The sequence below is a fragment of the Ochlerotatus camptorhynchus genome, unplaced genomic scaffold, assembly GCF_037179485.1.
Source record: "Ochlerotatus camptorhynchus isolate MF236.1 unplaced genomic scaffold, CSIRO-AGI_Acam_v1.1 ptg000371l, whole genome shotgun sequence".
Lineage (NCBI taxonomy): Eukaryota > Metazoa > Arthropoda > Insecta > Diptera > Culicidae > Ochlerotatus > Ochlerotatus camptorhynchus.
Window position 1 is genome coordinate 1,102,081 of NW_027040859.1, and position 14,072 is coordinate 1,116,152.

The 14,072-nt window shown below is 40.2% G+C and overlaps 1 protein-coding gene across 1 annotated transcript in view; it reads right to left on the reverse strand.

The window, feature by feature from the left end:
• Positions 1-327: 327 nt before the first annotated feature.
• The window catches only part of LOC135710212 (1,5-anhydro-D-fructose reductase), a 34,337-nt gene continuing 20,592 nt past the window's right edge, over positions 328-14,072 (reverse strand). The window contains exons 4-7 of the mRNA XM_065232733.1: positions 1,128-1,244; positions 934-1,049; positions 611-862; positions 328-552 (exon numbers count right to left, since the gene is read on the reverse strand). Coding sequence (XP_065088805.1) covers positions 522-552; positions 611-862; positions 934-1,049; positions 1,128-1,244 — 516 coding nt within the window. The 3' untranslated portion in view covers positions 328-521. The remainder of the gene's footprint in view (positions 553-610; positions 863-933; positions 1,050-1,127; positions 1,245-14,072) is intronic.

Sequence of the window (14,072 nt, forward strand, 5' to 3'; positions counted from 1 at the left end):
ACTTTAGCTCTGATTGAAGGTAGGGCATTCTTTTTTAGGTTTTAACGAATCAATCAAAAACGAATAATACGGATGAAAAACCTGCTCAATTATTGGATCACCAATTCCGTTCAGTTCTTCGTACCTGCGCAGTTGTATGGCACGTATTTTCCATACTGATCAAGCGGTGGTCTTTACATTTCGCTTTATATTTTATTCCAAAACACGTGGAAACCAACTAACAAACTAACGAATTCAGCTTGAAACTGCAACTGAGGGAAACTGAAATAATGAATGTGATATATCATCAAAACTATTTTTTTTCAAAAGAAATTGAGAATCTGAAACTCAAGTCTCAAACTGTATTGTTATACTTATTAATACTAATGCTTTTATTTTTAAAATCAAATTGTAGCCAAACGATAGACTTGCTATGATCAATACTAGTAACTAACGATTATTAGTGAATGTTTGCGTTCGTTTTCTTCATGGAAAGTAATGAGAAACTTCATGTATACTCTGTCAAAATGTACCTCCTCGCTTTAGAAAGGGAACTCCGGGTGCTTGGTGATGCTGCAAACACATTTGTTCTTAAAATCATTACACGAACAACTAAGTTGGTTGTACTTACCCCGGGAAAAATGCAAAATCGCAAATGCGAATATTCTGATCCAGCTGGTTCAGGCGCACCACGTCGGAATCGTCGATTTCGAAATCGAACAAATCGATGTTGTCCCGCAAACGTTTCGGGTTCGTGCTTTTCGGGATCGTTGAAATCCCACGCTGCAGCACGTGGCGTAGCAGTACCTGGGCGGGAGTTTTGCCCAACTTATCGGCGATTTCCTTCACCACCGGATTGTCCAGCAGGTCCGGTACCTCCCGGCTGGCGAATGAGCAAAATAGCGGATTCATACAATTGGCTTAAAAACGAATAAACCGTAAATCGATACTCACTTGAGTAGCTTTTCGATGCCCTTGGAACCGAGTGGTGAGTACGCGGTAACCGTTATACCGTTGGCTTTGCAGAATTTCACCAGTTCCGGTTGCTGCAGATAGATGTGGTTCTCGATCTGCGGGAGGATCACAATAATATGATGGGAGTGAAAGTAACACATTGTGCCTTGGGTGCAGAACACGGATCACCTTACCTGCAGATTAGCCGGTTTGATTTGGCAATTATCGAGAATCCTTTGTATCTGCCGTTGGTTGAAATTCGATAGGCCTATGTTCCGTGTGAGACCGACCTCGTACATTTTTTCCATGGCCTGCGGGAGATAAATCGATGAAGATCGAGAAGATGCTGCTTAGAAGTGGGAAAGCTGGGCAAAACAAATAAACACGTAAAAGTATAGGTAGCGATAGGAAGGAAGAGATTGCTTTTCCCATTGAATTCAGTATCACTTTGCTGAAGAAGAGGGTGCCGATTGTAACTGATAGGCTGCTGCCAGTCATTAAATCGAATGGGATTTTAATGGTTTGTGGCTCTAAAAGAGGAGGAATGAACGTCCTCGTGGGTTTCTACCGTTTGACTCTTGTGTGTAGCTTTGAAAGCGATCCCGATACAATGGATGTTCCGGAAATTGGTTGTGTAAGGGGAAAAGGAAAGAAAAAGTTAAGATCTCCTTGAGAAATTAAACATACACACAACTTAAAGAACTGCTTGCGGGAATAGACGGGTCTCTTGGCGGAAAGGAGTAAAATGTTAATCGATCGCAAATAAGATGATAAAGAAAGCCTACAAACGATTGTTCTTCGTGTTTGGGATATAATGAAAGTTTAAAAATGGTTGAACAGCTATCTATCAATATTTAACAAGAGATAAAACATGCTTGTAAAAGTTGAAATTTCCTAATAATTCGACATCGCTCAGTGTTACTGGTATAAAATCTACCACCAAACCCTAGTCCTGACAACTTCAAACTCAAGGATACCTTGTTAACCTTTGCGTGTCTAACGTCTAAATTTCCATAGATCTCAAAATTCATCATATCTCAATCTTTTTCGACACAACAAGTTACATTTTGTCGGGAATCTATTCAAGTTTTCGAACTCGACATGAAAAATTTGGATCAATACATGGTTCCGGATTTATCCCGATTTCCGTTGGGGTCACTCTAGCACGGCATTCGGCATATACATACAGTGAACATAATATTTCTCACTCAACTGATGTAATTGGACCAACAGCGGCTATACCGGTCCATGATCACATTAGGTATCCCGCAAAAGTACCAAAACTCGCCGTGCGACATATCAAACTTCATGATTTTACAAAACTTGGCCGGTAATGTCCTTATTGACAGTCCACGGTCACACTAGCCCTCCCGCAACTAAAAGAACTAAAAATCGACATTACAAACATCATATCGCTCTTTTACCTATTGATGCTCACCATCCATCCTTAATTCTGTTGCTACCTGCTCTACTTAACAGGCCATCTCACCCAGCTTGCAACGTGGATGATAGAGTAGGGCTTCTAGACTTCAAGAAAATTGATTATGTCTCATTACTGCAGTATCTTTTTGATCAAGACTGGGTAGATGTGTTTGAATGCATTGATGTTGACGAGATGACTGTGCGTTTCTGTAGCATTATTCAGCATTGGTTGGAATCAAATGTTCCTCTCAAAAGACGACCAATTTCTCCAGCTTGGAGTACTCCTCAGCTTAGAGTGCTGTAGCGTGAGCGTAATGCAGTCCAGAGAAAACTACGTCGTCACAGAACAGCTGACACGAAGCGTGACTTCAAGCGTGCCAGTATCGCTTATATTAAACATAACAGTGTCTTGTACAAATCACACGTCCTCAGAGTCCAGTGGAATTTGCGGCGTAACCCCCGACATTTTTGGAGCTTTATCAACAGCAAAAGGAAAGATTCGAGTATACCGTCCAACATACTACTCGATGGGAAAGAGACCACTTCTCTTAGCGAAGCGTGTGAGATGTTTGCTAAACACTTTGCATCTGTCTTCGATAAAAATGTGACAAGTGACGTTGAAGCTGAATCTGCTGCCTCTGATACGCCTAGTGACTAAGTGGAACTGAGCACATTCGAAGTAACTCGGGATATGGTACTTTCATTAGCAAGGAGACTCAAAACCTCACTCTCTCCTGGTCCAGATGGAATTCCGGCAGTGGCAGGGCTGGTAGTGAGTATGTGATTTAATAGTAGTGACTTTAGTGACTAAAATAACGAAAATAGTGACCAAATAGTGACTTTTAAACAATAAAAAAGTGACCAATAGTGACATTTATTGGTAAGAAAGATATGGTTTCAATCTTCCATTGATGTCGATTGCCACTTCGAGAAATTTTATAAACTCACAAACCCGCATTTTTCATGTTTCTAAAAAATAAAACAAACGGTTTATGGATCCCATTATCATCAAAAAATAAATATGAATTGAATAAGCTTTCTTTTAAACAAACTATTTACTAAGTTGATATAAGCATCGAAAGCACACATTGATGATTAGATCGCAAAATTGAGGTACAGAGAAAAATATTCAAATTCAAAGATTTAGACAAATTTTGACAATTTTATAAAGACAGTCAATTTTAAATATCTAGGATATTTATGAAGCGATGCGATAAGCGATTAGTATTTTAATTAGAAAAACCGTTCTTCTATCTATAGCCGCTATAACGCACTGGTCGTCTCCATTCATTCCAAGAAAAGAATCTTCTGTAACACAAGGAAACAAATTCATAACTGTGGGACATAGACAACTTTTCTAGATCGCAGTTTTCAAAAACCTCTCATTACTGTGGAACGAAGAAAATTATCCCAGATGGAAAGATCACGGACATAAAACAAAATTTGAATTCGTCTAGGTCTAAAAATCTCGATCGTGAAAAATTAGGGATTTAGGGATGGATTTTAGAGTTTTGGACAAAGGGGTAAGTCACTCAGCACATTGTGCCGAAACTAGATTCGGCACAGCTTGGGCACATCCATTGGCACATCTTCGGCACAATTTCGTAGGCATTGGATCATTTTAAATAAAATGGGAGCACTGCTAGACAACTGTCATTGAAGTTGTTCACAACTTTATGTGCTGTTTAACTGTATTTTCAGTAATATCCTCTAATTAAATATACCAGAGGAACTCAGACCAGCAGTTAAAATATAGATCTAAATACGAAATGTAGGTTCTAGAGTGGGCTCAAGAGACAGAGGCAGTTAATTAGACCTCATTAATACCTTTAATTCAAATAATAATTATTATTATCTCTATTTAGGAGATTTTCAGCCGCAGGCTGGTTCATCTCCGATCAATGCCTTACTGTTAAGTACAATCAAGCGCTTTGGAATTACGAGTACTGCATATAAATGGTTTGAAAGCTATTTGTCTGGCAGAACTCAACGGACTGTTTTTAATGATTCTGTTTCCAGTCCCGTGGAGAACAACCTTGGAGTGCCCCAGGGAAGTGTATTAGGGCCCCTTTTATTTATTATGTATATTAATGACTTGCGACGTGTTTTACGGTTTTGCGACATTAACCTTTTTGCAGATGATACTGTGTTATTCATTGCAGCTAAGGATTTAGAAGTTGCCGTCTCACACTTGAATGAAGATTTGCAGTATCTAAGTAGATGGTTGAAGTGTAAGCAGTTAAAATTGAATACAAGTAAAACTAAATTTATGGTAATTTCGCGGAATCGATTAAATGAGAACGTCTTTGTTGTAATTGATGATGAGACTATTGATCGCGTTCAGGAGATTAAATATCTTGGCGTGATTATTGATGACAAACTTAAGTTCAACTCTCACATTGACAATGTCATCAAGAAAATTGCCAAGAAGTATGGAATTCTATGTCGATTGAAAAACGATTTAACTATTGCCAGTAAAATACAGCTATACAAATCAATCATCTCTCCTCATCTAGACTTTTGCCCATCCATTTTATTTCTGTCTAATGCAACACAAATATCGAGATTACAGCGCTTGCAGAATAAAATAATGCGTTTGATTTTGAGATGTAATAGATTCACTTCCTCAACTTTGATGCTAGACGCCTTACAATGGTTGTCGGTGAAGCAAAGAATTGTATATTTGACTATGGTGTTCATTTTTAAAGTAGTTAACGGTTTGCTGCCTCGATATTTGTGTGATCGAATTGAAAGAGGAAGTGACTTTCATAGATATAATACTAGAAACGCGGATGAAATAAGAACACCACATTTCTTGACTTGTGCTTCACAGAATTCATTATTTTTTAAAGGAATAAATGTTTTCAATTCGATGCCTAGACACATTAAACGTTCAACAACATTAGCAGAATTTAAGAGACATTGCATTTCACACGTTAAAACTGTCTTTTGAACGGTTATCCAGTGATTTTTTTTTATGAATTGACAAATTATGTATCTTGACGAAGTTATTTTTAACGGATTACTTTGTATGGATAGCTGTTATAACGACTTTTTAATAATTATTGTAGCACTGCAAAAACTATTTTGTTCGCCACGATGGTGATGATGGATTTTTGATATATGATTTAATAGTAGTAGTAAAAAAAATAGTAGTCTACAAAGGTTTGAGCCTCGCGCGCGTATTACGGATATAGAGGACTGAATTTAACATTTGATAAAAAAAAAAATGCAATTTTGAAGCTTATTTGGAAGATACCTTGAGTTAGTAGTAAGTTTTCTGGCAAATGTTGGGGGTTCGTGAGCATTCCTGACATTGCTGAAAATTATGATAGCATCAGATTGCGGGGTTACTAGTGTAATAGGATGCTTTGTTGATTGTTCATTAACTCTTGATTGCTTGTAATACTTATGAATATTTTAGGTTGACAAAAAGGTGAACTAAGAGGTGGACACCTGAGCTTTTCAACATTTATATCGCTGTGAAGCAACTGTAAACTCTAGAGGGAATTTATATCTGTAACTGAAACCAGTTCGATTTTGTTTGCCAACCTGGTTAAAATGTCATATTTAATTATCTTAAAGATAAATCGTCCAGCTCAAACCTTTGTAGGGGTAAGAGGTGGGACCATCATCATCATCATCATCATCATCATACAAATAATGCTGCAACTCACACCAAACAAACTACAGAAGTCTATTCATCATCCTCTATAGTCGATCTTGAACCATGTTCCCCACCGGTTCCAACTCTTTCCGGCCTCTAATAGACCGTTGCTTTTCACATCACGAAAGGCTAGGTTTCTGTTCTGCCTTTGAGGGCATTATAATAACCTAAAACACAGAACTTTTATTATCCTATGAACACAAAACAACAAAATTTCGCGCACCCGCCACTTCCCGCGTCATCCTCAATCCGATTTATCCCTGCGATTTCAAACAAAACATTCAAGGTGTCAGAAATACCGGGTTGCCGGGATGGGTATTTTACAAACAATCGCAGCTTGCTCTATGACCGGCACAATCGGCACACCTGTGGCACACTTACAAAAAAGATGACCCAGGATTGGTGTGCGGAGTGACCTACCCCTTGGTTTTGGACCATTTTTTTTGGGCCTAAAAATTCGAGATCTCTAACACAACCAAATTGAGAAAATTGCAACCTGCGAAACCTCTTACAATTTGTGATAGGTCTATAACCAATTCGAGATCAAACAAATAAAAATATTAGTGATTTCGTCAACATCAATTTTACAGTTAACATTTCCGTCTGTTCGCAACTTTTTTTGTCCGTCAGAATTTACACGCATTTTCAATGAATCTTTCTAACACACATTTTTTACTAAATCAATCTGTGATTTGATGTGAGTTTTTGAAGTATTTTTTTTTTTACTCTCAACATCGGTAGTAAAAAAGTGACTTTAGTGACTAAATTTTAAGGAATAGTGACTTTAGTGACCTTTTGATGAAAAAAGAGACTGGCTTGAAAATAGTGACCAAGTCACTAAAAAGTGACCTGCTACCAGACCTGCAGTGGTGTTCTGCCGGTTGCTCAGCTGCCTTAGCAGAACATTCAGCAGCCATATTTAATGCATCCTTTGAGCAAGAAAAATTCCCAACATTGTGGAAGCAGTCGTATATGTTTCTTGCTTTCAAAGCTGGCAATAAACGGGATATTAAGAACTATCGATGTATCACCAGGCTTTCGGCAGCGTCCAAACTGTTTGAGATCATCTTAAGCGAATTTGTCACTACATTTCAACTGTCCAGCATGGATTTATTCCCGGTAGATCTGTAGACCTTTTTCACCAGTACATGCATCACCGCGATGGAGGATAAGGCACAAGTCGACGTCATATATACTGATCTGAAAGCCGCATTCGACAAAATCGACCAAAAAGTTTTGTTATGCAAGCTTTCCCGACTAGGAGCGTCTGAGCAACTTAGGTCGTGGTTACATTCCTACTTGACTGGGCGAACTCTTCGAGTACGACTAGGATCTTGTGTCTCTTCTACGTTTACCAGCACCTCTGGGGTACCTCAGGGAAGTAACCTGGGTCATTATTCTTCAACGATGTAGCAGCTTTGTTGGGAGTTTAATGCAAGCTCATTTATGTAGATGATCTTAAGCTATACGTCATAGTTCACTCGATTGAGGATTGTCATCGTCTTCAAGCTCTGCTAGATTTGTTTGTGGATTGGTGCCGTCGCAATAAGCTCATCATCAGCATTTCAAAGTGTGCAGTGATGACGTTTCACCGCTCTAAGAGTTCAATCCTTTACGACTACTGCATTGACAATGTAACGCTTCGCAGAGTAGAACGTATGACTGATCTTGGTGTTCTTTTGGTCCCAAAGTTGACCTTCAATCTTCACTATTCCTCGATCATCTCTAAGGCAAATCGTCAACTGGGATTTATTTCGAAGATTGCACGAGATTTCAAAGACCCTCACTGCTTGAAGGCACTATATTGCTCTTTAGTTCGACCTATGCTTGAGAATGCATCTGTGGTCTGGTCTCCATATGAGCTAGTGTGGAATCTCCGAATAGAACGTGTTCAGAAAAGATTTTTGAGGTTGGCGTTGCGCAGCCTGCCGTGGATCGATCCGATGAATTTACCACATTATGCAGACCGATGCATGCTATTGGACCTGGACACATTGGAAGCAGAAAAATGCAACAAGGCGTATTTGTAGCGAAATTTTCAAATGGCGATGTGGACTGCCCTCAACTGCTTTCACAATTAATCTTCCGTGTTCCTCAAAGGATGTTGCGGCAATCATCCTTACTACAACCAAGATTCCATCCAATTTCGAAACCGATTGAGAAGATTGTGATTATTTTTGTTTTTATGTTTTGCTTTTTTTGGTGTATTATCTAAGTTTTATTCATTAAGACAAGGTTGCAAATACTCATTTCAGCTAAAACAATGTTTTTTTTTAAATTATGAAATAATTAGATGCCATGATCATATTTTGAATTGGTAGGATACAAGAAGAGGTTTCAGAGAATGTGTTTGACATCACTTCATGAGAGTCACAATCAGCGATTTTTCACACACTCACTCACTCACTCAGCGATCAGCAAATCGCTGATTGTGACTCATAGAAAGCAAAATTTACAGGTTTTATGTTTCTAACGCATACTTTGTAACCTCTTCTTGTAAGTTACAAGTAAAACATGCCATCATAGCATCTTTTGGTTTTATTATTCCGAAAAACATTATTTTAGCTGAAATGAGTATTTTGCAACCTAGTGGAGGCGAACCAGCCCAAGGCTGAAAGCCTCCCTAATAAAGATAAATAATAATAATATTTGCAACCTTGCATTAAGACAACTACTGTCATGAATATCTGTCTGTCTGTCTGTCTGTCTGTTCTGTCTGTTCTGTCTGTCCTGTCGGTTCTGTCGGTTCTGTCGGTTCTGTCGGTTCTGTCGGTTCTGTCGGTTCTGTCGGTTCTGTCGGTTCTGTCGGTTCTGTCGGTTCTGTCGGTTCTGTCGGTTCTGTCGGTTCTGTCGGTTCTGTCGGTTCTGTCGGTTCTGTCGGTTCTGTCGGTTCTGTCGGTTCTGTCGGTTCTGTCGGTTCTGTCGGTTCTGTCGGTTCTGTCGGTTCTGTCTGTTCTGTCTGTTCTGTCTGTTCTGTCTGTTCTGTCTGTTCTGTCTGTTCTGTCTGTTCTGTCTGTTCTGTCTGTTCTGTCTGATCTGTCTGATCTGTCTGATCTGTCTGTCTGTCTGTCTGTCTGTCTGTCTGTCTGTCTGTCTGTCTGTCTGTCTGTCTGTCTGTCTGTCTGTCTGTCTGTCTGTCTGTCTGTCTGTCTGTCTGTCTGTCTGTCTGTCTGTCTGTCTGACAAATGAAACAGAAATTTCTGCATAACTCGAGAACTAATCAAGCAAATGGAACCAAATTAGGCATGTGGGGGCGAGTGTGGGGGTATAAGGAGATAATCATAGGGGTAGCCTCTTAGATAATAGGGGGAGGGGGGCTACGTACAATATAGCATGCTTTTTTTTTAATCGGCGCATAAACTCAAGCTAATATTGAATCCCGAGCAAGACCGGGCACACTCAGCTAGTAATAAATAAATAAATCACCACCCCTGTGTCGGTGGAAAAACCCATGCAAAAAGCAACCCCTACCCTCACCGGTGCCGTCGGTTCCGATTCCGATTCCCCTTCCGCCGAAGCTCATCCAGTATTATTGGGACCAGTTGAGTCCAACCGATGCAACTCATGAATGCCACAGCATCGAAGAAAAAACTGACAAATCTGCCGAAAAGCCTGGCGACAGGTTTAAACTCAGTCGAGAAATCTCAATGCGTGACAGCAACCTATTGCCTAACTTCATGCTAACGGCCGGTGGAAGAGATGGCGGTGGCAACTTTCGTCACCAAATGCGAGCATCCCTGCAGGGTTACCACCATCACGGCCATTTCGGATTGCAGTCCAATACATAATCCCAGCAGGGGGCCAGTCTGGCTCAAAGATGATCCAGTGTCAGCTGGATGAAGACAAGTTGAGCCTGTACTGATAACTCAAGACTTATTAAAAAAAACTACGTTCTATTCCCAACATGCTGGCGCCAGAAAATTTCGATAAACTTGTGCAGCAGCTTTGATGATTGACATTGACAAGCGATTGGACGGCCATCTCGATAACCACTTGACAGATTATGACGAGATTTTGCACATGTAAACATTACACTCTAAGGTAGTGTTGCATTTTTTTGATGATTTCTCTCCGAAGCTTCTTTCAGTGATTTCCAGAACTCTCTCTGGTATCGACAGGCAGTTTCGGTCTTCTTACACCCTCCCAGAAGATTATTCTGGCTCCTTCTAGAAATTTATTCTAACAGCCCCAAAACCATTCTGGCTTATGCTGGAGCACGAATTTCTTCTGACATATCCTCCAAACTATATCAGGAGGTTTTTTTCTAGCTTTCGTTTTTTTTTCGGCAAGATTTTTCTGAGTTGGTTGGAAATGCTAACATGAAGCTTTAGTGTGATAATTTATTAGCTAGAGAAAGATCTTTAGAACAGGGTAGGTGGATAGTTCCGTTAGAGTACGGCAGTATGAAAATTGAATAGAAGTTGAAAATGAGCGAAGATTAATGGGTTAATGGTAAATGCGACAGTTTTTAAAGATAGATTTTTCTGCTTCCACTGGAACTTTCTTTTGAGCTCTCCCAGAAGTAGTTTTAAACTTCCTCTGAAAGTTTCTCCAGACTTGCCCGAAGGTTTATCCCAACTTATATTGGCGGTTTCCCAGTAATTCTTGCAACTTCTTCTGGGACAGCCCTTCAAAAATCCCAAAAAGTCTTCCGAGCTTTTGATGGAAGTGTCTTCCGACCTAGGGGAAGGACAGGTCCAAGTATCAGCATCAATATCGATGGTGGAAATATTAAACATTTTAATATGTGTGATATTTGTGAATCTTATACTTAGTCTGACAGTTGTTTTTTTGTTTTTGACTATTTTTGGTTTGAAGTGTACATTTGACATTCGTTTAATAAAAAATGGATTTCACACCAGAGGCAAGTCATTCTTTGATGATCTTGCTGGCCACCGCCACCAAAAGCCGCTCCTTGTTCTAAAAAATTCGGCATTATTTGTTAGCTGATCTCAGTGCACATAATCGGTCGCACTTCTGTCCCAGAAAGTAGTCATTAATTTCCACGAATTCTTCATCGTCTGCGAACCGATGTGCTGTCCTCCGATGGAACGGGAATCGACTGACTACGCCTCCCCTGTAAACGGAGTCCCAGAGTGATGGTTCCGTGGTCGTATTACACTCAGGCCAGTGACAGCAGCGTTTGACAGTAGGCAACATGTCCCGGGCTCAAATTGTTTTCTTTTGCTGTACTGGGCCCGCTGTCACGGTATAAGATGTTGCCTACGCGCCTGCCACTGGGCTGATTACACTGCTGCTGGGGGAACGTTCAGTACCGTTTTTATCATGAAAAGTCGAAGTCGCAATCGATCAGAGTTATCGAAAACGAAAATGTCGGCAAAAATGAAAGCTGCAGTAAACATAAACAACAACGGTGAAACGTCATTGAGTGTTTGCGTTAATGTTACACTGTTATTTTTTTACTTTGAAGCTGACCGCTTGACAGTTAATATCTTTTTTTTAACTAGTTCGTTTATTTGGAAGGCTCAATCGCGTTAGCTTTACGGAGCCGATAGTTCATTGTTCTTTGTTTGTAACAAAATTTACTTAATTTTATGTCTAGTAAGAGTTGGGCAGAATACTCGCGGCTTACTCGAGGTTAGAGAGGTACATTGTCGAAGGATAGGATCAGGGGAGAAGCTTGGGGGTAAGGTTTCGTTGTCTCATCAGAGCGTTGTCGCCAGTATGAATGATAGTGCGGTTCTAGTTTTGCCTGGAGTTCGACCGGCTATGGTGGGTGACCAGTGGGCGACGATGAGACTCAGGGGACAAGACAAACAAAAACTAATAAAGAGAGACAACAGGCAAAGGAATTAAATTCTTATACTAGACATTTGAAGAAACATATAAACCGACTACATATAGCAGATATCGCGAGTTCCCAACACGTCTCTGATAGGAACATAGGGTTGTCTTCCTTGGGCCTCGAGGGTATTCAAATGTCGCTCTCTGGCGGCGTCATTATCCGTACATTGCCAAACTGCGTGATCGATGTCATCGTAACCGTTTCCACACCGACAGATGTTGCTGTCCACGAGGTTTATTCTATTGAGATGAGCATCTAGCGAGTAGTGGTGGGACATAAGTCGAGACGATAGGACGAGAATGAAGTCACGACTTAAGTCCAAGCCTTTAAACCACGCTCTCGAAGAAACATTAGGAATAATTGAATGTAACCACCGCCCAAGATTTCCATTGTCCCAAATCGGTTTGCCAACTCGAAAGGGTACTCTGACGCACTAAATGGTAAAATTCATCGTGTGAAATTTGCCTGTCATAAAATTTGCCTTCCTGCGCGCCCACCTTTGCGAGAGAGTCCGCCTTCTCATTGCCTGGGATTGAGCAATGTGAGGGGATCCATACAAAGGTAATCATAAATGATCTTTCGACCACTCATCTGCTCCCTTACCTTTGAAAGGAAATAATCGACCGAATAGCCTCAATCGAACTGAGACTATCCGAGAAGATGAAGTAATGGTCTGCGGGCATGTTGGAAATCATCCCCAATGCGAAGTTGATTGCTGCAAGCTCAGCAACAAAAACGGAACAAGGTTCCTGGAGTTTGCGGAAGGCGCTAGAGTTTTCATTGAAGACACCGAAGCCAGTGGATCCACTGAGACGAGACCAGGGCTGGCAAATTTTATTTTCAATGATAGATCGCACGCGATATTTACAGAGATACTTCTGTAACTATCATTGGATGAGAAAACGATGATAGAGATTTTCTTCAAAATCTCATCGAATTTTTTGTCATGACAGAACGTGACAGTGTTGTGATCATCGTAATTACTAGCTTATTTAATGTTATTAAAGTTACTTGCACCGAGGAAATCTTAATAATATATTCACTCTAACGATTACATACGGTTGTTTGCTTAAATTCATCTAAATCAGTTAGAAATGTTGATGTCAAAACCGCATAAGATTTATTCTCACGAGTGCTTGATCATTGAAAAATGACAAGAAAGCTAATGATAGGTAGTTTCGTCTCGTGATTTTTCTCATCGTCACATGACGGCCGTGATATTTACCAGCTCTGGACGAGACCCGTCTGTAAAATATCTTTTCACGCAATTGACACGTTGGTACTTTTCAGTAAAATACGCGGGATAATAATAGGTCGAAGCTGATCGGGAATCCCATGAGTAGCTTGTTTCATGGTCAGATCATATTCAATTGAGGAACTGCGACTGGTGAAGTGAGCACGGTCTGGAGTATAACAAGGAAGACACATATCCGACGATATGTAGTGGTGGTAGATTCTCATAAATCGAGATTGTGTGTTCAGCCCAAGAATTTCTTCAAAATTTTCAATTATAAGTGTGTTCGTCACTCCGCATTTGATTAGTATTCTGAGAGAGAGAGCTCCCAGAAACGGTTCTGAAGGGGTGTTACTCCTGCCAGAACCTCGAGACTCATGTTATGCGTTGAGTGCATAAGCCGAGAGCAATACGCAGACAACGATATTGAATTCGTTCCAATTTTATTAGGTGACATTTTCTTGCCAAGAGAAAGCAGAAAGAGCCGTACTCTAGAACAGAGAGAATTGTTGTTTTATAAAGCGTTATGAGGTCTCCCGGATGAGAACCCCACCATGTGCCGCAAATTGAACGGAGAAAGTTGATCCTCTGCTGACATTTTTGCTTCAAATACGTAATATGGGTATTCCAAGTGTACTTTGAATCAAACCAGACCCCAAGGTAAAGAGATGAAGTAGCCTAAGGCTAAAAATCTCTAAAATAAAGATTAAAAAAAAGACCCCAAGGTACTTGAAAGACAATCATTGAGTAATCCCAAGTAACCAAAAGTTCTGATAAAAGGCTATTTGTGGCTTAAGCAGCTTGGTTGGTGGTGGTCTATAGAATTCTAAGCAGCCTCATTTTTAAGTCGTTATAAAAACTTGAAAGTTCCGATATCATAATTGAAGAGCATTCTAAGCAGCTTCTGGCGGAACTTGAACGGAACTTTCAGAAAATAAATTCGTTATAAAAACTTGAAAGTTCCGATATCATAATTGAAGAGCATTCTAAGCAGCTTCTGGCGGAACTTG